Genomic DNA, 26448 nt, shown 5'->3' on the forward strand with positions numbered 1-26448 from the left:
CAGTGCAAATGAGTATTAGAAAAGGAAAATAAAGAAGCTAAATAATCTGATTATCTATCACTTCACATGGGATGTATTTGATGACATATGGGATGACTTTAGGTGCTTTGCTTATTATGGAGTGAACAGTGATACCCCCACACATGAATGACGTACTACTACTAAACTAAAGTTATTAAGAGAGGTAGGGAGTGTCCACCGTAATAACCGGATATATGCTGTGCTTGCAGTTGCAATACAAACTACTGCTACTATTCATGGTAGTATTTGGACAAAATTACAACTTCTTTTCCTTGCCTTTCCTACACTGGAACGGACGTGCGGGTGCGGTGTTACATGCTCTTCAAAGTAACACTTAGTTCATCCAGTGACCGTCTACTCTCTCTAGATACACATATGCTATCTAAGAGTCAGATAGTACCATGAATGATCCAGGCATCCATCCATTCAAAGTATATGCACACATACAGTTTCTGTTTCACCCACCCAGGCTGTTCTCCTTACACCCATCCTTGCTTCATCATTCACCCAGCCATGCACCATACCATATTCTTTCCTTCCCAGCCACCTCGGGGACCAAGCAAACACATATCATTCTTCTTTGCCAGTCATCATTACATTTCTCGTCCTTCCACACTTACTTACACCCTTCTTTCGCTTTTCGTTCAGCCCTTCCATCAAGTTCACCTCAGATCTGATTGGGATTCTTCTCGCCAAAAACTTCACAGCTAAGTCGAAGTACATTTAGAGGAGCCTACTACCTGGTTTATTTATATAATACACCCGTGCAGAAAGCACACTCTGCAGTCTTCAATCTCAAATGAGTAAGGAATGTATAGCTTACCTCTGCCCGCCACCACCGTGTCATCCCCCACAGATTTGTCCGGCACTTGCACCGCCTCCTCCCCAGAGTTGTCCTCCTCGTCCAATGCCACCACCACCTCGACGCTGGCCCCGCCTCCAGATGTTCCACCTACAAAGTACATTTAATAATGTTAGAATACACCACTCACTACTATATAATATGTGGTCTAGGAGGAAGAAAGAAATGTGAAAAAAACTGTATACAATTTATTAATTTGTGACTGTCTACTGTAAAGTAAAAATGTCCCTTTTTCCATGGAAGGCTGTTGTCTTGCTGCACTTTTTGGCACAACTGATGAATGCTTGCTTTTTATTTTTAACACGCACCACTTTTTCTCCTAACAGACAGAAGCTTGACTTCTAAGAACACAAGCAGGATCAAGGTCAAACCAGGTGAGAGCTCGGCTCGACCACAAGAAATGTGTCCAATTAATCGTCAGCACTAAGCACTTTTCCATTTCCAGTTAAACGTTTACTTTTATGACAAACTTGATTTCAATAAATGTGTTTACTTTTAATAAAGCTTTTAAACTCAAATAGACTCTGTGGTTTTTGGTCCTCCAGACTAGAGTGGATGAGCTAAAGGTTTTGGAAGTTTTGCAAGCATGAGTCCGTGCCTCTGCCATCGGTGACTTTGGGAGCTAAATGACTCTGCCACACTATCTAGTCAGTAAGGAGATTGGGGGTTCAACTACAAAGTCTGTTATCACTGAGGTATGTGGAAAGTCTAACAGCACCTATTATAATTGATAAGCTAAGCAATGCATTTTTTAGTGTCCATAGTTTTGTTTGTGCAGATTTGTCCAGGCAACAGTAGTAGAATGGATTGTCCTCCTATCCAAACTAAAAGTAAAGTAGTATCTTATTCTTTCTTGGTGGTCATTCACCTTTTTATTGTTGGTAATTGTCAAAGCATAAACATTTAGAATACTTGAAAAGACATTATGGACAATCCCAGAGGACTGCACTCAGTGCATAGAGCTATTGCTGACTAGAATGGGAGTCCAATGGAAATGCCAAATGTGCAATCTTAGTTAGCTACACAGACAGACTAATAAGAATAATCTAGTAATACTACACGGAGTCATAGTCGAGGCAGGATAAGAATTTAGATCCTGTCTACAAGAAGATCAAAGACGATTTAGAAAAAATCGAATGAGGAACGCTAGGAAAAAATAAGTACTCTATATTAAAATTAAAACTTACTGGGGCCAGCAAAGGAGCCCTCGCCTGCCCGGTCCTGGCCTGCATCGTCAACAGCACCCTCCTCCTCCTCCTGTGTCCTCCTCTTGCCCCTGGGGGAAGCTGATGTACAACATGAAAGAAAGAAAAACAGAAAACATGGATGATATTTGTCAACCAAATCAAACATTTCAAAAGAACTAACAAAATATTTTTGCGAAATAGCAAATAGACAACTACTCCACGGGATATATTATTGACCAATCTCATGTGGTCGACTACGTTATTACTTTAGTATTGCTTGATTTGCGGACCGTCGAATTGGAAATTACCTTATGTAACTCACTAAACAAAGTACTAAAAAGGTTTGCCTAGGATTGGCAGGCAGCAGTCCGCAGCACGCGAAGTGACAGCCAAAGTCCATCGTGATTGAAGATCAGCGACAACACTAAAGTTTCCTACTACATTAACCAGTCATTAAAATACTCAAACTATTAATCCACCACCACTATTTCTTCTTATCGCCATGTGTACAAAGGAAGGACTGGACTTGAGTCTGTAGGGGCTGATTTAGAAGCCCCTTGCGGCTCTTTTGCTCCATTGTTGCGTGACTTTTGTGACGCAGCGACAGCACAAAAGAGGCGCAATGGTGCGGCGTATATTAACAACGTGACGCATATGGGAGATGCATCACGTTGTAAAGCCCTGTGCCAATAGGGGGCGTTCCGGCGCAAGGGAGGGCGTTCCTGCGCAGGAACGCATCCTAAAAGTGGCTGAGGGAAATCTACAAGATTTCAATCAGTCACTTTGAGGACAATGATGCGTGACTCAAACCCTGCGCCTGCTTGAAGCAGACGTACGGCTTGACGCAGCATTGGGGAGATAGGGCACCCCAGAGCATTGATGGAGCTGCACCATCGTTGCGACGCAACTCCAGCAATGCGCCGCCTTTACGGCACAGATGCGTAACGCTTTTGTGACGTTTTGGGCCCATGGTGCGCCGCATTGTAAATACTGTAGAACAGTGAAGGTTTTGGATCCAACGTCTGCCCAGCCCGGATCTCAACAACAAGGGAAACAGAACAGGGTGGCTGGACAGGACAATTACTAACAACAACTTACAGCCACGTAGTCAAAATATACCACGCGACCGCCGGGAGAGAATCCCAAAGCAAATTTATTTTCTTTTTAGACTCAAATTATTAAGGATTCTAGAACACGAACACAAACAAAACAACTGTTATGACAGTGGATTCATGATGGCAATATCTACAAATATACAGAATTTACAAATATACAATACATACAAAGGTGAATGAAGCCACATTAGTGAGAAAGACACACCAAAGACAATACAAAATTCAGTGAACAATATTGATTGTAGTTATATACAGTGCAAAAACTTTCACATATAAAGCAAAAGTATAACCAGTCCTTCAGACTGTGAAACCATGGGACAGGCGGGGAGGTGGAATGAAATGCCTGCCTGTCAACCAGGCCTGTGGTTAGTTGTTAGAAGCGGGTTGCACAACTAGGGTCCAAAGGAATCGGTTTAATTATGTCCTAGTGGCACTCTTAGGGGTTTACCACAGGGTGGAGATGTCGACGCGTTTCGAACCGGCGTTATTACAGGTTCTCTTCAGGACAGGGACTGGGGATAGTGGTTCTGCACAATGGCGTAAGAATAGCCGTGGTATCGGTTACACTCGACCGGGCAGGATTTCTGTACTTCAACCAGCAGTTGGGCTGGAGTTGTAGTGCCCGCGAGGCGGTGCACGGCCGGTGTTAGAGGAGGGCTCACATGTTGCAGCGTCTATGGGTGGGAACTGAAATCCCAGTCGACAAAAATATATTTTCTCGTCTGATCCACGCCAGCAAAGGGTAATTAATTTGCGCTGACTCTGACGGGAGGAATCAATCCGGCGTTACAGGCGGCAACACTGACACGGAGTAAATACGGCGCACCATGGGTGATGGTGGCGTGACGCACAATTACTGGCGCATCCCTGCTACTTTGCAGGGATGCGCCGGTAATTACAAATCTGAACCTTAGTGTGTAGCATTACGCAGTTCTTTAAACTACACTCATACATAATTTCACAGGCCAATAAAATGAACACAAAATCGAAAACAAATAAGCATAGTAGCAACACTACTGAGAAGAAGGAGAGCAGTGTACCTGAAATGCACAGAAGATTTTGAAATATAATTTACCTACAATGTAATGAGCAGCATTATTGCTCTTGGTAAAAAACAAAAATTTGCAATATAATAACACCGCAGGAGAAAACATAGTAGTAAAGATATAGCTACTACTACTCACCAAGCCCGGGGATCTCAAGGCCAAGGAGGTCGAGCAGATCTCGCTCACGGGTCAGGACATCCGTCCAGCAGTGGGTGGCCTGGTTGTAGGTGCGCCAGACCCGAGAGTGGTGGTAAATGACCTGGCACACCTTCTCCCACCGCTTCCGGCGCTCCCGGACCCCGTACCCGGCACTGATCTTGCCGCCTCCCATGATGGTCCTGGGGAGGCGGCGCTGAACATAAAAAATGAGTTGGCCCACCTCCTCCGGGGTAAAGATCTCCCTGGGTACGACCTCCTCCCCCCTCAAACGCCCGCACGGGAGCCGGACACGGGGTGCGGGACCCTTCCCCTTCTCGGGATGCTTCCCGGCTCCCTTCACCATGGTCTGGGCGGAAAGGAATAAAGAAAATAGAATAGGGAAGAGAAGAAAAGAAAAGAGTTTAAAAAAGTAGTTTAAAATTAACCAAAAGTAGCAGTAAACACAAAAATATAGGGCTAGAAAAATAGAGGGATAGATAATAAGTAAAATAGATAAAAAAAAACTACAAACAAGCAAAGGATGGCAGAGATTTAGAGAGGATACAAAGACCATGCCCAGAACCATAGCAATGAATGAGAAACAAGATGGCCGCGCCCGTTCACGACCGCGCGGGTAAGTTCGCACGAGATTTTCCTTGCGAACACGCGTGAAACTGTACTGGCAAGCCGCAGACTTTGCGAGATTACACTTCGCGCCCGGAAACGGAAATACGTCAGGCAAACAAGATGGCCGCGCCCTTGAACGACCGCGAGGGTAACTTCGCGCCTTGCGCTACGAGCGGCTCGCAAAAATGCACAAAACCTTGCCAACTAACACGCCGCAAAAAAACAAATTGCATATTCGCACGAATTTGCGGCTTCCGAATCCATTCTCGCGCGTGTTCGCGCCCCGCGAATCCCGCGAAATTGCAGAAAAACGAGTTTTTCAAAACTGAAAGCACTCGGCAGGGGCAAGAGTTCAAACTCATCATTAGTAACAATTCCCTGTAGTGCTTCCTGACTGGGGCCCCTCCAGAATTCAGTTGCTAGTTGCAACAATTGTATGACCCTGCTCTGACCCTCACAGCAGGCTCATAGAATAGCTACAAGTAGGCCACAAAGGTCCTGGGGAAAAAAAATGCACTGCAACAGAAAGCAAAATTACAGATAAGGAAGCAGGTGCCAGACTGGAATTTTAAAACAGTAACACATTAATAAACTAACCCCAAATTAATTCATGTCAGTTGAAGCAGGGCTGGTGTGCTTGCTTTCCCCCCCCATAATATACAGTGATGATGAACCAGAGGGTGGCATTGATGTAACAGAGGGTTGCAGTGGTGAAACAGAGGGTGCTGGGAACCTGTGATGATGAACCAGACGTAGAAACAACATAATCGCGACCGTTGCGTGCCGAAATGTAAGTTCGCAATTGCGAACTGGTACGAAAGCCTCGCGAACTGGCAGAAATCCTTGCGAACACAAAAAAAAAATCCGCAAATTCGCTAGAATTCGCGGATTTTGCGGATTGCGAGTTCGCAAATCCGCAAAATTCGTGAACGCGAGATTCGCAAAATTCGCCCATGCTTAAAATTGAGGCTTTGGAACACAAAACTACCATTAGATGTGCTTAGTCAACAGCCACCATGGATACTCATATCGCTAAACAGGGGCATGATGCATAAACCCTCCATTGGACAGGTAATGAGAAACTGCATATGGCTATGGATAATGGGGGTGCCTAGTAATATATTCCTCTCCATAAACAACAACAACAAAAACAACGGATTTACTGGTTACACACTCATGTTATTGGACTAAATGATGGCATTGACAAGCAAAAGCTGGCAAAGTACATTCCATGCTATTAAATATTTGTTGATCATATGCATAGTTGCCACAGTTAATTTGAAACTTCCTGTTGCATGTTAATCTGGAATTCACCACTCATCAACCTATGTCGATTAATTTGCCTTCACAATGACAAATAACTTGTTGTGCATTTGAGTGCTACTCTCCCTGTACACCAATGGGGACAGGAGAATGTATTTAGTGTAATGTTATAGTAAAACGTTAATACTGCGTCAGTGGTTATTTTAGTTTAAAATGAACTCTATATATATATATTACCTACTGGCAGGCGCCAGTAGGTAGTTATAATGAGAACCTAGTATCCATAGGAAAAGCATTTTTTAGTTTGCTGATAACTTTGGCTTTGTTTAACAAATCTTTGCGAAATTCTCGAAAAAAGTCTATCCAGGTCTGCTCCTATTCTGAAACTTTGGGGGTGATACGTCAAGCGGGGGCTGAGAAAAAAAGGGGGTCCCAAAACGCGTTTTCCCCATGTTCATTTCCATAGGAAATTTTGAGACAGGCTACAGCCCAAACTGCTGAAAGGAATTACCCCAAATTTGGCAAAAAGTTAGAGCTTGGTTCAGAAAGCGACCTTTTTTTTTTAAATGGTGTAAATCCGTTCAGTAGTTGCTGAGAAAGTAAAAAAATAAAAGTTTCGATATCTAGGGCAGAGGTGGATTTGCTAACCCTCCTGAGCGCAAGCTTGATTTTTATTGGCTGTCAACACTCCAAACCAGGAAGTGTTGGCAGCCATCTTGTGACTCGGTAGTACCGAGCCACAAGAAAAGAGAAAAACAAAGGTGAAAAAAAAGAAAAGTTGGCAGTGTCGAAACACCCTGACCCCCTAGGCCTGTTCAGAAGTTCCCAGAAGGACCCCAGGGCAAAAAAAGCATTTAAAAAAAAACGGCAACATTTGCGCTGGGGCCGCAAATCCAGCTGGAAAAAAAGAAGCGCGGATTCTTGCGCTTCATTTAATTGAGGCCCCCGGGTGGGCCAGGCCCCGGGGGCATTTGCAGCAAATAGATGTGGGGGCCCGTGGGGGTCCCCACAGCCCCAGAGCCCCGGGGACCGCCACCCCCTGGGGCTTGATTAACATTATGGGACCGCCTTCCCCCGGGGCTTCTTTTTTAATGTGTGGGTGGCCTCCTAGACCCCCAAAGCTCCGGGGACCGCCACCATCGGGGATTTTATTAATTATTTGTGGGGGGCAAATGGCCCCCCACATGCCTGGGGGCCACCACTTCCCCGGGAATGTGCACTAGGTTGAAGGGGGCCATGCGGCCCCCCCTCCTGGAGCCCTCGATGGCTCCAGGATCACCACCCCCCCATGGGCAGCTCCTGACACTGCTGTTTGCTATGGCAGGGTGGGAGCTGTGCGGCTCCCGCCCTGTCATAGCAAACACTGGTTTGGATTTTGTAAGCGAGAGGAGGTTTCCTGCTCTCGCTTACAAAATCCAAACCAGATTGCTTTTCCACATGGGGAGCTGCATGTTAGCAGCTCGCCTTGTGAAAAGCAATTCCGGCTCCTGCAGGAGGCGGGGAGCCGGCGGGACCATGGGGGCACTGGGGCTCCCCCCACGTTCCCCAACGGAAAGGGCCGGCCCCAGAGGATTGGGTCCATGGGTCCAGAAGTGGCCCAGATCGGGGGCCACGCGGCCCCCTCCGTCAATATCAATTGTTTTTTTTTTAATGAGGCACAGCCCCAGGGGATGGGGTCCCCGGGGCACTTGAGGCCTAAGGAGGGGGGCCACGCAGCCCCCCTCCTTTAAAAATGGTACAAAAAAACAAACGTGGACAAGCCCCAGGGGATAAGGTCCCCGGGGCCGAAATTGGCCTCGAGAGGGAGATCCTTCCTGTTATTATTATTATTTTTTTAAAGCAGGACCCGGGGGATGCCCCCCCAGGGCCCCAATTAATGTAAAAGGAGGGGGCTATACAGCCCCCCGATTGTAAAATAAAATAAAAAAACTGGCATTGCGGCGGAGTCCCCGCCCCCTAACTGCAGCACTCAGCAAATCCGCCCCTGGCAGGTTGTAAGTGGGGAAATTAATTTCGCTTGAATACTGAGGTTCCCTGGGGGCCAACTAGCCCACCAGATACCTCCTGTATGCACCAGGGAGCTGCGTTGCAGAGAGGTGTTCAGAGGCCATGCCACTTTTTACACCTCTCTGCAATGAAGCTCTGTGGCGCTTACTAGAGGTCCCTGGTGGGCTAGTTGGCCCCCAGGGACCCTCAGGTCTCAAGGGGAATTAATCCCCCAATTTACAAAGCGCCAGTGGGCGCGTTTGTACAGTGGTGCAGGTAGAGGGCGGGGCCTGACATAACAAATGTGCAAATGCACCCTCTGCCACATTGTAAATGGGGGGATTATGTCCCCTTCAATCCTGAGGGTCCCTGGGGGCCCACTAGCCCAATGTTACCTCCAGTAAGCGCCAAAGAGCTGCATTGCAGAGATGTGTAAAAAGGGGCTCTGAACACCTCTCTGCAACGCAGCTCCCTGGCGCATACTGGAGGTACCTGGTGGGCTAGTTGGCCCCCAGGGATCCTCAGGATTCATGGGGACGTTAATGGTAAAGTTGGACTTTAAGTCACTATTCTGAAAAGAACGCTTTTTGAAAGTTGGTATTTTCTTGTCCTATCCATTTGGTGCCTGCTGCCTGTTTCCTGAGTCACATGACTAGGTATATTTGACAGTTGGCCTTTGTGTATTTCTCCAGACAGCCACTCAATAGAGGGACTGGGTGTTGGTAGGATGGGCCATACAAGGCAGGATGGGGGTGGAGCTGTGCACACCTCTACTTGCGCTTCAAAGACACCACCTCAGCACACCACAAAGAACTTCACACTAGCCTGTAGTGACTGCAGACCGATTGAGACCAGGACAGGGGGGACAGAAAAATTAAATCTAGATATTTTGTTGGGGGTCAGGGCGGGGAGGAAACGCGGCAAACTTCTTCCACTTCATAGATGCCCACAGGTATTAAAATGAGGCTGTAGGACACACTGTTCAGTTTTCAGCTGGACTTGTGGATTATATATAGAAAAAGGACTGCTCTGTTGCCTGTGGCCTGCCCTGCTGTTCGAAAAGGAGGACTGGACCTCAACCCTTCATCCCAGGCTACCTGAGTGAATCCAAGGACTAGTTAGCTAGCCTTCTGTTGTGAGCTATAGAGACCTGACAAGCTCCAGGGGTCTCTCTGCAATTGTCCAGCTGACCTGCTGCATTGGACCTGCCTGGACCTGAAACAGGACCTGCTCAAGCCCTGCTGGCCGTTACTGGATTGAGTTTTTGATTCCCAAGAGGTGCTTCCCAGGGCCTGCACCCTTAGTGTGGCATCAGTTGAGCTCCTCCTTGAAGAAAAGGAGAATTCTTGAAGTATTTTGAAGTATTTGCGTTCTTCGCTACCATGAACGGGCCCATTCGCTCCAAGATCTTGCCGCCTGCATCGACCCTCAACGCAAAGCCCTAGTGAACTGACTCCTTGTGCTAAAGCGCCAGCCTGCGGTCACTGACAACGCAAGATCTGCACTGTGCTCTACAGCATCGACAGCGTGCGGTGACCGCCAACACGTAGCTCCAGCAACGACTGTCTGCACGGCCAATAGGATCTTCATGTTACAGCAATGACTGCCCAGGATGACTGACATGCTCTTCCCACTGCAGCAACGCCCAGCCACTGTGCTCTGCCTGCTCCTTGCGGCTTCCTGCACTGCAAACTGGACTCTGGGATTTTGAGAAGGTAACTTTTTCAGCAGGACTAACCTTTTGCCTGTATCCAGCCCACGCTCCATAGTGGCTGGCCTGAACTTGTGACTTTCACCCAGTCTCTCACAACCAGATAACCATGATATGTTTTGTCTGCTTTGAGGCGCTATACTTAGCTTAAACCTTTGAAAATGAATATATCGGGTTCTAATGATTGGATTTTGGTCATTTGTGTGTCAAATAATGTTTCACTTTATTGCTGATTGAGTAATGCATACATACTTTACACATTGCCTCTATTCAAGCCTGCCTGCATGTGTGCGAAGCACAGGATAATTTAGTGACTTTTGTGGTTCACCCTGACAAAGATGGTAGTTGTTGCTTGAGAAGGGCTCACACCCTCCTCAAACAACAACCCATTTTCTCACAGTTCTCAATTCTCCATTGATGAGGATTCTTTTTTATGAGATTCAACACTGTCTTTGAAATGCAAATTGTCATGATTACCTCAATCAAGTTACTTATAAAGCGCACTACTTACCCGTGAGGGTCTCAAGGCGCTGAGGGGGGGGGGAGGGGGGGGGGAGGGGTGGGGGGTGCCGCTACTGAACGAAGAGCCAGGTCCTGAGGAGTTTTCTGAAGATGAGCAGGTCTTGGGTCTGCCGTAGGTGGGTAGGGAGGGTGTTCAAGGTTTTAGCGGCGAGGAAGGAGAAGGATCTGCTGCCGGAGGACATTCGTTGGATGCGGGGGACAGTGGCGAGGGCGGGGCTGGCGGAGCGGAGCTGGCGGGTGGGAGTGTAGAAGCTGAGTCTGCTGTTGAGGTAGGCTGGTCCTGTGTTGTGGAGTGCATTGTGTGCATGGGTGAGTAGCTTGAAGGTGATCCTCTTGTCGACGGGGAGCCAGTGTAGATCTCTCAGGTAGGAGGTGATGTGGCTGGGGCGAGGGACGTTGAGGATCAGTCAAGCAGAGGCGTTTTGGATGCGTTGCAGTCGTCGCAGGTGTTTGGCCATGATTCCTGCATAGAGTGCGTTGCCATAGTCCAGCCTGCTGCTGACGAGGGCCTGTGTCATCGTTCTTCTTGTGTCGGTAGGTATCCACTTGTAGATCATGCGGAGCATGCGGAGGGTGTTGTAGCAGGAGGAGGAGACGGCGCTGACCTGTTTCGACATGGAGAGGGAGGAGTGGAGGATGATTCCTAGGTTGCGTGCGTGGTCGGTGGGTGTTGGTGCTGTACCCAGCGTGGTTGGCCACCAGGAGTTGTCCCAGGCTGAGGGGGTGCGACTGAGGATGAGGACCTTCGTCTTGTCCGAGTTAGCTTCAGTCGGCTGCTCCTCATCCATTCGGCGACGGCCTTCATTCCCTGGTGGAGGTTGGTTTTGGCAGTGTGCGGGTCCTTGGTGAGGGAGAGGATGAGCCGGGTCTCGTCGGCATAGGAGATGATGTTGAGGTTGTGCTGGCGGGCGACTTGTGCGAGGGGGGCCACGTAGACTTTGAACAGCATCGGGTTGAGGTATGAGCCCTGGGGTACGCCAGAGATGATGTTGTTGTTTTCGGAGTGGAAGGGTGGGAGGCGGACACTCTGGGTTCTGCCGGAGAGAAAGGATGAGGTCCAGTCCAGGGCCTTCTCTTGGATTCCGGCTTCTTGAAGGCGAGACTTTAGTGTGCGGTGGCAGACCGCGTCGAAGGCGGTTGACAGATCCAGGAGGATGATGGCTGATGTTTCGCCGTTGTCAAGTTGGAGCCTGATGTCGTCTGTGGTGGAGATGAGGGCTGTCTCAGTGCTGTGGTTCCTTCGGAATCCGGACTGGGACGGGTCTAGGATGTACTTATCCTCGAGGTAGCAGGTCAGTTGCGTGTTGATGATTTTCTCAATGACCTTCGCCGGGAACGGGAGCAGGGAGATGGGCCGGAAATTCTTGAGGTCCTTGGGGTCCGCCTTGGGTTTCTTGAGTCATTGTAGAAGGTTCAGTAAAATGCATTGGCTTTTATTGTTTTTCCAATTGAGCCTGAATATCGATGAAAGATTTGGAAACTCTGCTTAGGTCATAAATTGTTCTCTTCACTTAGCAGAGGGACATACCAAACTCAGCAGCGAGATTCAAAATTCCCTGAAAATCTTAGGGCAGGAGGTTAGCCTATGCCACTTAATCAACGGTCAGGAGAATGATATCAATATATATAACGTGAACAACCCAATGGCACTTTTATTTGCCACAATGTTTAAATTATGGCATCTGTGCTCTGCTGTATGAGACCTGACTGAACACTGTCATCGCGTGGAACTGAGTAGAAGAGGTTGGTCCTCTGAAAAGCCAGTTTGCCAGCAAGCATTTTGAACACCAAGTACTCCCTCTAAAATTAATTGTGGTAGGTTTACTAAACTGTCACCCAATGCAGGGCAACATCCAAAAATGCTGTGCTAGGTTGTGCGACGGAGAGAACAGGAGAGCACTATACCTATATAGATGTGGCACTCTCCTCCCTCTCTGCTGGATGCCACACACACACATTTGTGCCATAGTGCAAGGGTGTGTGTGAGAGTCTTGCATAGGTTTTGTACAAAGAGTGTTCCCTTCCAGTGTGAAGTATTATGCCTGGACAACTAAAACTTTTCCTATGCTGTACGTGTGCTATGTAGTGCTGCACACATGCTAAGTCAGAAAAGAGAAATGAAATATTTTTAATGTCTGGTTTAAAACAAATTGTATTTTTAATGCAAATCCCTGTCTTACCTTTTTGGTAGATAGGGTTTAGAATCAAAAAGAGTGAGTGATTGCATGGGAACACCCATGTAACCCCTGCCTGATGCTAATTAGTGAAAGGTAGTGATTTAAGCTACCTTGCATTACTAGGTTGCCCCTTACCTGCTGCCCCGCCACTCTGCCCTCACACCAGCCACCATTGTGTGCTGAAAAATAAATAATTAAAAAAAAACATTTTGTGCTGGTTTGCGTCACTTTTATGTTGGAAACCCAGTGCAAGTTGTTAGTAAGTCACCCCCTTAATATTTAGCTGAGCTCCCGTATTTATAACCCACATTTTATACTAGGCCCATCAATCTGCAATGAGGTATAAGAAGAATTTAAATACGTAAAAAGTATTAAAAAGTTTTTGAAAATCACCTTGCATCATTTTATGTTTTTCATAATATTGACTTCAAAGACAAACAAGCTGCAGGGAAACACCCCAAATATTAACTGGAAACAACAAAATCCGCCTGTGACGTAACGATCGGTAGCGTAGTGATGAAGATCCATCTATTACCCTCTTACTCCTCCAGAGACCATCCAGAAAGGAAATGTCAGGGCAAGTCAGGGCAAGGCTGGCCATCTAAATTGCAGCTGCCAGGAATAGACATTGGCTTTGATTGCCACCTTCAACCCATCAATTTGCTGTAGGCAGTACCCAGTCATTACTTCAATCCCCCCAGAAGAGTCAAGGGGAGGAAAAATTAAACCTTCAGAGACCAGCATCAGATGTTTTATTCCATCATCTCCCTAAAGTCTGACCATTGCAGGGTACAAAGGACCCTGCATGTCATTGGCAGAGCTCTAGTGTCAGCAGACTCTGTCTTGTGAAGGCATCACAAGTAATCTTCCATGCATCTTCAGTAAACAGCATTGTATTTTGTACCAGAGATCCATCCCATTAAAATTAAATCATTAAAGAACAGAGAGTTGAGAGGAGTGACATTGGGTAAGTTAAAACCATCCAAATTCCTGTGTCTCGAATTGATGGGTTCTTCCGCCCAAGACTTTTAGAAATCTTTCAGTTTGTGTACTTGGAGAAAAAAGGAGAACATTTTGAAATGTTGTTACATTGGCATTTATTTTCTGAAAACAAAAGCCAACGAGGTCTCTGGTAGATAGAAATGTTAAAAACAGCTTCCATTAAAAGGAATCTGCTATGAAGCAGGAGGCAAACATGTGACCGTATTTGTTTGCTAAAAATGTTGAACTTAAACATGAAATATTAAACATTTAAACATTTATTTAAAATCTTAAATCCTAAAAATTTAAAACTGTACTTGAAAAAATACAAATATTCAATATTTTGGACCAGACTTTCTTTAATCAGTCAACTAAGTTAATATTTTCTTCGTTGCCAAAATGTTTTTGGGTACGAGTTTTGAAGTGTACGCTTTCAATATTCTAAAAAAGTACATTCAATCGGAGAATGTGAACTGAAAATGAACAAAAAAGGTTTCTTTCATATACTTATCTTGAGTGTAGCAGTATATTTTTTTTACATCTCTCCAAATGTAATTTTATATGATGAATTCGATCTTTTTACGTGCATAACAAGGCCTAAATATTTGGCCTTCCTGAATACGCAAACGCATTATTTATTAGTCCAGTTATTTGAAAATCTCCTTTCAGCCATTTGCTCGCGCTGCATAATGTATGTGACTGTGTTTATATTTATTATGTTACTTTATGTCATTTTGCATCATGGTACGTCATGCTGTGTTTTGTTATTGAATATTTTTTTATGTATTTGTGTATATGCGTGTAAGAGGAAATGGTATTCGCTGCCTCCCTATGCATTTTGAAATGTGGTGGAACCGATATACAAAGCCATTTGAACACCTCTGTTCAACTTAGGTGCCCACGTGACAGAATTTACAAAAACAAATGTGTGTTTGCAGTTCACAAAATTAGTGTAATATTACACAGGAGCAAATCTGTGTCCGGATGGGAAGTGGACGGGCTCAGCTGGTTATTGTTTGCAAAATAGGTGAACACTCACAGTCCTGTAAGCAGGTGAGTCTGCAGAAACCATTCCCAGGCTCTTTCCCACCGATATGATAGGGTATTCCTCGCGAGGATGGAGGGCATTTGCATCCAAGGAGGGACTGAGGAACTGAGAAAGGAGTGATGCAGTGGAAGAGGTTTATCTAAGGGGGAAAAATCAATTCTCTTTCAGGAAAAATAAGTTCGCTTTTCCAAATGCACTTTTGCGAAGCCTTTCAAGGCACATGTGAAAAATCCATGCATGTAAATGTTCTAGTAAATGACAACTCATTTGTGCGTTTCTATGCAATTCTTCAGTGAGGGAAGTCAGCAATGTTTCATCCCGCGTCATACTTTACGTATTAAGGGGCACATTTATCAACAAATCCCGCAGCGCGGCAAGCCATCTTGCCACACTGACAGATAGGGAGGGGGCAGGAAGGCGCCGTACTTAACATTATACAGCATATTCCTGGCTTTTCCTTGCACTGGTGCACAATGCAATGCCTCCCGCCAACACAGGGACCTTGCATCCTGGTGCATGGGTGCCTTAGTTGTACGCAGGGTTGTTGTTCGTGAGCACGAAGGGACAGCTTTCTGCACAAAAACAAACCCCTGAGGCATTTTCGTCTTCTGAAGCACTCTTAGAAAGAGGACAAAATGGGGAGAATTAAGATATTTCTCTTCGTTACACCACACCTGAGGAGTGATTGCATTATAACACATTCACGGTTTTATCATTATTGGTAAAACTGGGAATGCACCAAAATCCATGGGTGGATGCGTGGGGCCGAGTTACTCCATGCAGTGATTTGCGCTGCGTTGCTCTAGATTTATCGAGCCGCGCAGGGCTTGATAAATCTAACATAGTAGTTGCGACGCCCCTGTGCCCTATTCCGTGGTGAAGGGCGACGCAACTATTTGATCATTCTGGCCCTTAAAACTCGAGCCTGCTTTAGAAATTAGCTTTACTGAAAAAATAACAGGGGTTCTGCCCATATTACCCTCCCATACCTAGACAAGGAGCATCAAGAAGATGAAAAAGTAGAAAAAAGTAGCATTGAGGGATTAATTCGACATTTAATTAAGAACATGAAAACATTAATTATCTTGTTCTATACAACTTAATGTGTAAAGAATGAATCGCAAATTTCTGAGGACATATAAACATGTACAGGAAGAAATGGCGCACAGCAAATATATATAGAGAGCAAAGTCAACTATACACAATACAATGAAATATACACAAATCACAAATACAATATATACAATACATATACAAGGTGTACCCACAGACAGATCTAAAAAAAAGACCTATCACAAAATATACACTCCTAATTTCGAGTGTTTTATATCTACAAGGGAGATCCTCACTGCGCCTGAGATGCAAATTCTCTCACAACACTCTTTTGTATAAGGCGCCTGAATTTAAACAAACACAAATAAACTGTACGGGGACTCCTAATCACAATGATGTTGACGCAGTCGCAGTCGCGTTTCCGCCAGTTGAATCTTTATGGCTTCATCAGGACAAGGGTACTGGGGAGGAAAACTAGCGCAGGTCAATCTAATGGTCACCCAGGGGGGAGTACTCCACTGGGCCACAGCACCCGAACACTTAACGGGCCAAGCCGCCGTGCCCACTTGTACGTCCGGGGCGTGAACAAATCTATGCACACGTATCCAACACAGGGGTTGAGGCTGGGAAACTCGCTCCAAAACGGGAGGCTAACTTCACTCCATGGTCCATCCACGTTGCTCAACCGGTAACCAAAATCCGCGTTAGCTTGTCATGATACTCGATCACGAATGAGATCCAGTACCCTGTATGTGGCACTCTCAATCTGCCCCCGCCCTCATTAAAGTCAGGCAGACCGCTAGCCTTCCCTGGGCAGTGCCCTCAATAGCTCCATTGATAAAAAGCTAATAATAGATATTTTTTGGATGTGGGGGTCATTAATTATTTGTTTAAAAAAACAGCCCCCGCTTTGGATATTTGCTTTCAAATAACATTTGGTGGACGGCCTTCAAAAACCGATGCCAGCGGTCAGCAAGACGGTTGATGCCTTCAGTGGATTCAACATGATTGCTGCTTCTCTGAAGATACAGAGATTACTGCTGGGCAAGGGGTGTTCTCTAAATATAACATGTTTTTTTGTCTATCAGTGTGGGGGACATAATGTCATCCACTACCCTAAAAGGTAGAGTAAAAACTGCCATAGGATAAACCAGACACTTAAGTACCTTACCTATAATTGTCCACTTGGATTATCTTAAAAACATTAATAGTGACTGGGAATTCAAGTAATGGAAAAGTAAAACACCAGCAAATGCTAAGAATATCTTTAATCGCCATTGCGCTAGTGACGGGTCAAAGCGTCTCAAATTTTTCATTTCTGTCCATTTTCAGATGAATACCAGGTAAGCTAATGCTGGTTTTGATTTTATTTTTGACTGTAACTTGATGTGCTTAAGCTGATAAATTGGACCTGTATTTGCAATCACAACAGCAAAGAGTATTATTTGGAATTTCGCCTACATAGAAAGTCATATTTCATGGGTATTAACATTCATAGTATATAAAAAAACAGTGAATTAAGATTTGATGAGGTTTCATCATAATTTATTATAAATGCATTCAATATTTTCTTTTGTGGGTGAAATCATTAAAAGCGTAGCATTTATGCAATTTTCTACAGAATAATTACCCTGTTTATGCTTTCATCTACAGTGGCTTTAATTCTTATCACTAAATCCACATAATATGTGCACCAGTCCTCTACCGCACCCATTACATACACACACAATTGTGTTTTTCTTTCTCACAAATAGAGACAATTAAGTGTCAGTTCCATGATCCTGGCCCGGCAGGGCTTAAATAACATGTCCCTTTTCTATTGGGATTCACCCAAATGCACCATTGACGAGTCAAGTGATTTGACAGTTCTATCCAATTGGTTGTTCTTTTAGTCTAATTCTGTATTTTCATGGAGATGTTTATATTCCAAATAATCTCAACTGTATAGGTACATTTTTATAAATGTGCACTGAAGTGTGTCAATTTTGCTATAAGACATTTTGTTCTTGCTTCCATAATCATTGCAGGCCTTGGTGTGCTTCTAGGTGCACATAGAGGGCTTCTCAGCAATCAATTTAGGAGAAATTCCTTCTTTCTAGCTGACAGAGTTCCCACATAAATGTCTACTTTACATATGTGCATATGTTCATGTATATCTTCCATGGTTTCTTCCTTTGTCACTCCTCCAATTTGGCAATAGAAGTAGGTAAGTCCTACCAATGTTGATCACGTTTTTTAGCATGTATTTTTAATAGTTTTTTGTGAATGCTTTTGAAACCCTCTTGTCATCTGGGCTATCGAAGCCAAAAGGGGTCCATGTAGAAAGTTCGCAATTGGGTCATTGACAGATTTGGGTGGTTAGATTTAAATGACACCTTCTGTACTATGTACATATGACACAAAAATGGGGCCATGTGTCCAATCTTGTCACCCATGCTAAACCACTTATAGATTGACGTTACATCCCTCATTCTCTCTCAGACAATTCTCCTTTACCTATCCATACCTAATCCAGTGTAACCTACAGAGAACTATCAATTATTCTATCAACCTTAGTGTAAAGTTGAAAAACAGTCTAATAAATGTCTGAGTTTTTTTACTTTTTGTATCCCTTCATAATAAAAATAATCAATCCTGGAATAAAATCATTACATAACGTTTTTGGATTCACTGAAACAATACAATTTCCACGTGACCCCAGTTAATTTTATATGAGTGTAATATCTACTAATGGTTTTGAAGAATACCATTGATGCAATATTTTTGTAATAAATGTCCCTGAAGCAAAATTCTCTTTGGTCTGGAAAATGGCAGACTCTGAGGCTTTTTGTCCTGAACCTTTCCAGTAATCAGACACAATATATATATATATATATATATATATATATATATATATATATATATATATATATATATATATATATATATATATATATATATATATATATATATATATTATATATATATATATATATATATATATATATATTATATATATATATATATATATATTGCTCGTGAATTCTATTTTAAAAATAGTCAACAACAGTTTCAACAACTTCTCTTTTACAACTGAACTGCTTCTAATATTCCAGTTTCATGTAAAGCAGCATTCATGGGAAGCATTTGTCATTTTTCAGTATATTATTGCATTTGCCATATTGACCTGTTGTGATTGGCATCAAGCCAGGAAACATGTCCCTGAGGAACCACAAGGGTTCTCACTTTTAGTGAATACCCGCCTTCCTACAAATATAATGCACAACAAAAAGTCACCGAAACGTAAAAATAGTGTTCTTGGCAGCTTTGGTACTGCTTTGTTCAATATGAGTTTACTTGTCCTTTTCTAATTTTAGGGATTCCTCACCAATTTACAAGATTTGTTTTATCTGAACCCCTTGATATTGTTCATTGTCATTGTCAGTGAAAGGGCGAATCTTGACATCACAAGTGCTGTGAGGAGGATCACACAGGTGATTATGAGTCTTGCAATAACCCTGAAGTCACTGCATGTTCAAATGTCCTCAAAAACAGACTCAATACTAGATAACTTTCCAACTTGCAAATATACACCTCGCGTTGTAGTTCCATTTGCATTTGTCCATGTTGCATAATCAAGTACATTGAGAACATGTAAAGTCTGCTCCAGACAGGAGGGACTTTCACAGTTCTCAAATTAACATGAGAGCTTTCATTCTGAAATCTTCAGATACAATTAGGGTAGCCCAGAATTTCGTAACCTCCTCTATTAGGCTACCCACTCCTGCATTTTTTATTATAACTTCCTTTTTTTTGCAAAATCACTGACTCCCTGTTCAAGCATATGCTTTCTATGAAAGTGTTTTCCTTCTTTCCTTCTGCTGACCTCCCTACTTACCTAAACAGCTTTCAGGGCTGGTCCATTACCCCCACAAGGATGAAAGCAAATGTAGCATTGAAGGCTCCCCTACCCAAACTAACATGGTGTTGTGTGTGTTATTAGATGGGCAGGAGTCAGAGAGGCTGCAGTCAAGACTTCCCTCCCTTTTCCTGAGTCCATCGATTGTTTTGCTTTGAAGCCCAGCAGCTTTGCTCTGAGACCATGGAGATTAACTGTGAAAGGCTAAGGTAAACCAGCCAGAAATGGGGAGGACTTCCTGATAAATGCCATAGCTCTGATTCAGGCTGGCCATTTAAGGCATATAAGAATAGTATACATAGACTAGATCTAATAATTTAATACATTTTCTCGTGAGATTACTAATAAGAAAAAAATGTGAACTTTGTAGTATGTTCGCAAACATATTCCTTATCAGTTTTACACTTTTTAAAGCAAGCCTCGCAACCTTCTAGAAAAAACATTATTCCTAAGCACATTTGTTTAGGTACAAGTAGAGTAAACAGCTGCTTGTCTCTTGCATTCCATTACTGAAGTTTACCAAAATGTGCAAAGCTTTTACAGCTAGTGAGCTGTAAAACCTTTGCACATTTGCATACATTTCAGGAAATGTTAGCTATGGCAGCTGTAGAGCAAACATGATTTTCTTTCTAGAGCAGACTGCCTAAGCCGGTGCATGGTAGCAGACTTCATTAATTTAAGATATTAAAATACTCGGGGTCTGAATCTTAAATAAAGTCTAAATTTGCAGGTATCCAGTCTCACGTCAAGGACAGAATTGAGTCTCGAGTTTGCAGGCAAATTCCTGAAATAGTCTGCAAATTAGACACAGATTTCTATGTCTGAGAATGGAAAATCTGCTAATCAAAAGGAAATGCACTGATATATCTATCGTATTTTTTCTTTTGTTTGTAATTTTTTTTTTTACCATGGAGAAATCCTTCTGCCTACACTTCCACCAATGGGTGAATGCTCGGATCTCCTTGGGGTGTTCATGTTTCACCAATGTTGGGTGTTAAAATACATCAACCCATGGGGAGGAGTCAGAGAGGACTTTTCTAATGTACATACAGCTCTAGGCTTGTGACATTGCAAAATGTACATGTTATAGCAGCCCAGGAATACTCACTTTCCTTAAAAAGGGAAAAGTGGTTTTACCCATTTTCCTGTTCAAGACAAGCTTGCAGGCACGGTCCGTGCCGGGCGTTATACTGGGGCGGTGACGTCAGGCAGGGGAGGGTCAGGGTGGGGGGTTGTAAAATGCGGGATATGGACCATTAGAGGTAAATACCCCAAAAAATAAATAAAACGAATTTTGTTGGCCACGCTGCATCGCCAATTTTTTTTTTTCGGTACTTACCTCTAATGGTCCATATCCCGCATTTTACAACCCGCCACCCTGACCCTCCCCTCCCTGACGTCACCGCCCCAGTATAACGCCCGGCACGGGCCGTGCCTGCAAGCTTGCTCGTTCCAATAGAACTTAAAATCAGGCCCTCGCTTTCCATAGCAAAGAACTGGTGGAACATCACATACCATGGATTCCTTCACAGGTGTCCAATATAGTCCTTCTTTGGAGTCTTGTATTTTAGGCTCTGACTCTCGCATGAGGTGACACACACTCTTTTTTGTAGCTGACTCCCAGCCTGCATTTGCCGAGGATCCCTTTTTTCTCTTGCTCTATCGCTCTATGGGCCATATGTATCAAAAAAGAATTTGCAATTCTCAAAATGCGATTTCCATTTAGAGAATCGGAAATTGAGAATGCAATCTCAGGGTTTGCAAGGGTGCCTAAAGGACACCCAGTTGCACCCCTGAAATATGTATGTGTGCACATTTTGTGCAGATACATGTCCTGAGGACATGTATGTGCAACATATGGCACTTTAAAAAAATTCAAAAATGACTTTTTTAAAGAAAATATCAAATTACCACCAACTTGAAGTTGGTGGTAATTTGCAATTCCTTAATGCAAACTGGCAAATTTCTGGTGCTTCCAGAATTGCATTTAAGGAGCCGCAATTTGCAATTCCTTAATTGCATTCGCAAAATAGAGAATCGCAAATTTTGCAATTCTCTATTTTGCTATGGCCTTTTGGGATGATACATTTTCCAATTCGCAAACAGGCTGATTCTGAGAATCTGCCCGTTTGCAAACAGGAAAAAGGCTTGATTCATATGGCCCTATTTGTTTTACCTGCCTCTCTGTTTCCCTATCTCTCTTTTACATTAGCCCCTTTTGTTCTCCCTCATACATTTCTTTCTCTCTCTCTCTCTCTCTCCCTCCCTCTGCTTCTCTTCTCTCTATTTTCTCTCAGTCTTTTTCTCCTTTTCATCACACATTTTTTTTAGATTTTCATGCTAGTTGGGCATATTGTTATGTTCCACAGTCCAAAATACTTTTCTGTATGCAAACCCTAAGGAGAGATCTAGTTCCCATCATGTATGTTCTCTGTAATGAAACTCTGCCTTGTTCCTTATTTATTTGAAGAAGTTTGAAGCTGAAGATGTCCTTCAAGCAAGTGCTTCTGCTGATGCACATCTTTGTGGACTCCTCTGCTGTTCAGGCAGGATCAGCCCCCACCAGGACATGTGACCTGACATCTACCAGCATTGAGACCTTCTCCAGGGAGGCAGACGTGGTCTTTGGAGGACTCGTTTCCGTTAACGTGGAGACCGTGTTTCCCGCCAATGCTTTGCTCTTCACTGAGCCGCCAGGGCCCCTGCAGTGCACAAAGTAAGGGGACCACCTTTGATGTCATGTGTTTTAGTCTGGGTCTAATATTGCACCAGGGCAAACTTTAGAAGTTGCCAAATTTAAATACTGCTTGTAAAGTTTTCATTTTTTGAATACTTATTTTATGTTACCAGACTTTAAGAACTGCAAATTACCTTGATGAGCATAAACCATAGTTTCTTGGCGTGTTCCCTGCAGGTAACGTCTCAGGTGGTGAACGCCAATAATGTCCTGTCAGCAGTCATGTCCTTCCTCTGGCATGGGGTCATTCTGCATGAGTGAAAGGCCACTGAATGTAATTCTTCAGTTCTTGGGTCCTGTTGCCAGAGAATTGCCCCCACTGTAGATTCAGATCACGGACATGTGCGGTGGGTTGCAATAGTTTTGGGCAACATTATGCAATGAAGTATGCATTCGATGCACGGATGTCAAAATAATCCGGTGACCTGGAAGTGTGTAGGAAGCCACCACGCCATTGCAAATTAAAAAAAAAATTGTTATGACAAAGATATGAAAACAAAATTGTCCCAGGAACCCTGTCTTTAAAGTGCACTATTTAAAGTGCCAATGATGGCATCGTGGTTCATCATAACGGCATCAATAACACAGAAAGAGAACTGGTTGCTGACGTAAGCTGACCCATTATCCATGCTGCAGGTATATCGGGCGGAGACCTCAGCTCTGCCCGCGGAGATTTGTTTCCTCCGCTTTCAGCGGAGAACATGGAAAGGTAAATCTCTGCACACTCCACAGCGGAGCAGAGTTGGCCAGCCCCCGCCTCCACTCCCCCCTATATTAACAAGTAATTCTACATTACTTAAAAGTAAATTAAAACAACTTACCTGTACTGCGGCGTCCCCGGGCTGCCCTCCTCCTCTTCCTTGCCATCTGAGTATTCCTTGAGAAAACTGCGCAGGCGTGCGCCCATGCGCAGTTTGCTCAAGGATTACCCAGACTGGGAGGAAGAGGAGGAGGGCAGTCCGGGGATGCTGCAGTACAGGTAAGAGGTTTTGATTTACTTTTAAGTAATGTAGAATTACTTGTTAATATAGGGGGGTGGAGGCTTGTGGTGTAATGGAGCGGAGCGGAGTTCCACAGAGTTTGTTCACAACTCCGTGGACCTCCGCGTAGCCCCGCAATGCCCACTACGCCCAGGGTTAGCTGTACGCTGTGATGGGTGGGAGCAAAATGTAAATGGCTCTACAGTAAACTAATGGATGAAGAGGGCTGATTGGAAAGTTCTGTAGGCTTCTAAAGACTATCATTGCTGGTTCAAGGCATTTCTAAGCTTGTCCTAAGCATGTAAAGTCAAGCTTTCGCAGATCGTGGAAGTTTGGTATCAACTCATTGGGGTTTAATGGCTGCTGTATAGTATCATGATTCTAAAAGCCAACCATGGCTTATCAACTTGTGTACAAATGTAGGTGGCACTTAATGTTCTAAAGGCAGCAGCATCAGTTTCACCCACCTAATGTCACTGGGTGTGTTTCTCTTGTATTTCCAGATTCTCGACTGAGTTCTATGCCAGCGTTTTGGCCATGGTCTTCGCCACTGAAGAAATCAACCACAACTCTGAAATCTTACCCAACACCACTCTAGGGTTCCAGGTGTATGATTCCTGTTTCTCGGATGCAAGAGCTCTTAAAGGCACCCTTTGGATGCAGACAGGCAAGAATAAAACTGTGCCCAACTACAGTTGTCAAGCGTCGCGGCACAATCCAGCAGCCTTCATTGGGGACACAGTCTCAGCGGGAGCTCTGGTCATGGCCAGAATCCTTGGGGTCAGCAGGTTCCCCCAGGTAAAACACAGGCTGTGCCATTTGTAAATCCCTAGTATAGTATCAACCCTCACACGTGGGTTAACTATGAAGCATCTTTTCTTACATGGCTTGCACTGATTTAGTCAAATGAAAAGAACAAAATATGCAAGTTTTGTACAGATTCTCATGTATAATCCTGATTGTGAAAAGTATTTATTGAAATGACAGGCCATCTACATGGCTAATCTTTCCATTTGTCTTTCTGTGTTACACAATTATTCTTAAAAGGTGAATATGATATAAATCGTGTTTCTTATCATGTACTGAGTGTTATTCGGAGCTTTTAACATAAAATAAAAGAACATTAACAGAGAATAAAAAAAAGAAAAATCCTAAAAAAACCATCTTGGGTTTCGTTAAAAATTTGAGTGTGTGCAGCTAGAAAGGAAATTCTGAAAAGTTACAGAAAACACTCGTAGAAGATATATAGCTGTTATTCTGTAGCAATAGCTGCAGGAACACCTTGTAGCATCCAGTAGTTAGGTCTATCTATCTAACTCAACTTTATAGTCAATCAGATTTTTCTTGCCGATCTTGGAATTCCCTCCAAAACAGTAACACTCATTAACAGCCACGCCAGCAATTATGGACCACCAGTAATGACTTCCCAAATGTTTTGAGCTTAGAAAGAAAGAACATAGAAGATAGTGTAATCAGCTATCTGGAAGAAAGGACATCTGCTGTGAAAAGTGGGTTAAAGACTATGAAGAGATACCAGAGATAAGTGAAGGGATAACGTGCGTTAGTAAATGCCCCTGAGAAAAATAAGGACTGTGGATGAGGCTTCTAAATGAGCAGGAAGCCCATATCTTGAAGCTGTGGAGAGGAGTGGTAAAGAGCAGCATTTAGAAATAGACCAGCATTTGGAAAGCATGGGAGAATTAAGGACACCTGCACATATGAGAGGAGGAACATATAATAATGACTCAAACACACAATACAGTCATGAATCAACTTATTTTCAGCTGATTTTTTATTTATTTCCTCCCTGAAGTTATAGCAACGGCAGTACACATAAAGAAAATATAGCGGGCACATGCATCATTGTCAATTGCATTCGCAAACGGTGCGAATCGCAATTTTCGGCCGTTTGCGAATGCAATTGACAAAATTGAGATGCATCATGTTTTTCGCAATTTTAGAAATCGCAATCATGTTGCGATTTCTAAAATTGCGATTGCATTTAAGAAATCGCAATTTAAGATTTCTTAAATGCAATGCATGAACATTTTAAATTTGTGAATTCGCAAATAGGGAGAGGTAAATTACCATGAAGTTGACCTTCATGGTAATTTGCGAAAAGTTTCAAAAATGCACTAAAGTGCATTTTTGAAAGTTTCATTTTACACACACACATGCCCTTGGGACATGTTTGTGTGAAAAATGCATTAAAGTTATATTTCAGGGGTGCAGGGGGGGTCCTTTTGACCCCCCCCTGCACCCTTGAAATTGCATTCTCAATTTGCGATTCGCAAATTGCGAATCGCAAATTGAGAATTACTTCCCATTGATTCCTATGGGCCTCTTGGCCCATAGGAATTAATGGGAAGGGATTCCTTAATTGCGATTCGCTAATTGTGAATCGCAATTAAGGAATTTTTAGAAATCGCAAAACAATTGCTATTTCTTGATGCATAGCCTTTTGCGATTTCTTCATTGCGATTCCTTAATTTTCGCAATTAAGAAATCGCAAACGGCAACAATGATGGATGTGGTCGTTAGTGAATGCAACAAAGCTTTAACATTTACATTCTTTTTCAATTATGTCACAGCTGATTGCCTTACTATAATATATAACAGATTTCAAAGGCCAGATAACAACCTACGCAGAAACTAATTTAAATTCTGAATACATTTTACGTTAGTGTAGCAATTCATCCTTTTCTCCAAGGTCTCCTCAATTTTTGCCATGGACTTTATTACTGTTCATTTTTACTCTCACACATTGTGACAGCCATTCGATACGATAGTGCCTCGGCTCTGTCCTTAAGCATGTATTGAACTGGTCACATCTGGCGTATTTAATTTTCCAGCAATACTATGTTCAGTTCACAAAAAAAGAATATGTGGTGTGGATATTAATTACTTGAGTGGGCTGCACTCTTATAGACACTACTCACATATTTCTAAAATGTATAGCTCCAGAAAACGCCATCATGTTCTGGCTGGGCTGCAATATTAAACCACTTTAGCAGCACATGGCGTTGTCATGCAAAAACCCTTTTTTTGTACATTTGACATCCTAGCATCATCCTTTATGCTCACTTTGATGATTGC

The 26448-nt window shown here is 43.5% G+C and overlaps 1 protein-coding gene across 1 annotated transcript in view; it reads left to right on the forward strand.

The window, feature by feature from the left end:
* Window positions 1-26448, forward strand: part of LOC147684521 (extracellular calcium-sensing receptor-like) — a 109366-nt gene that overhangs the window by 41013 nt on the left and 41905 nt on the right. The window contains exons 3-5 of the mRNA XM_086939682.1: window positions 17070-17080; window positions 22106-22351; window positions 23856-24150. Of these exons, the coding sequence (XP_086795808.1) occupies window positions 17070-17080; window positions 22106-22351; window positions 23856-24150 (552 nt within the window). The remainder of the gene's footprint in view (window positions 1-17069; window positions 17081-22105; window positions 22352-23855; window positions 24151-26448) is intronic.

This window comes from Lissotriton vulgaris, chromosome 10 (assembly GCF_964263255.1).
Source record: "Lissotriton vulgaris chromosome 10, aLisVul1.2, whole genome shotgun sequence".
Lineage (NCBI taxonomy): Eukaryota > Metazoa > Chordata > Amphibia > Caudata > Salamandridae > Lissotriton > Lissotriton vulgaris.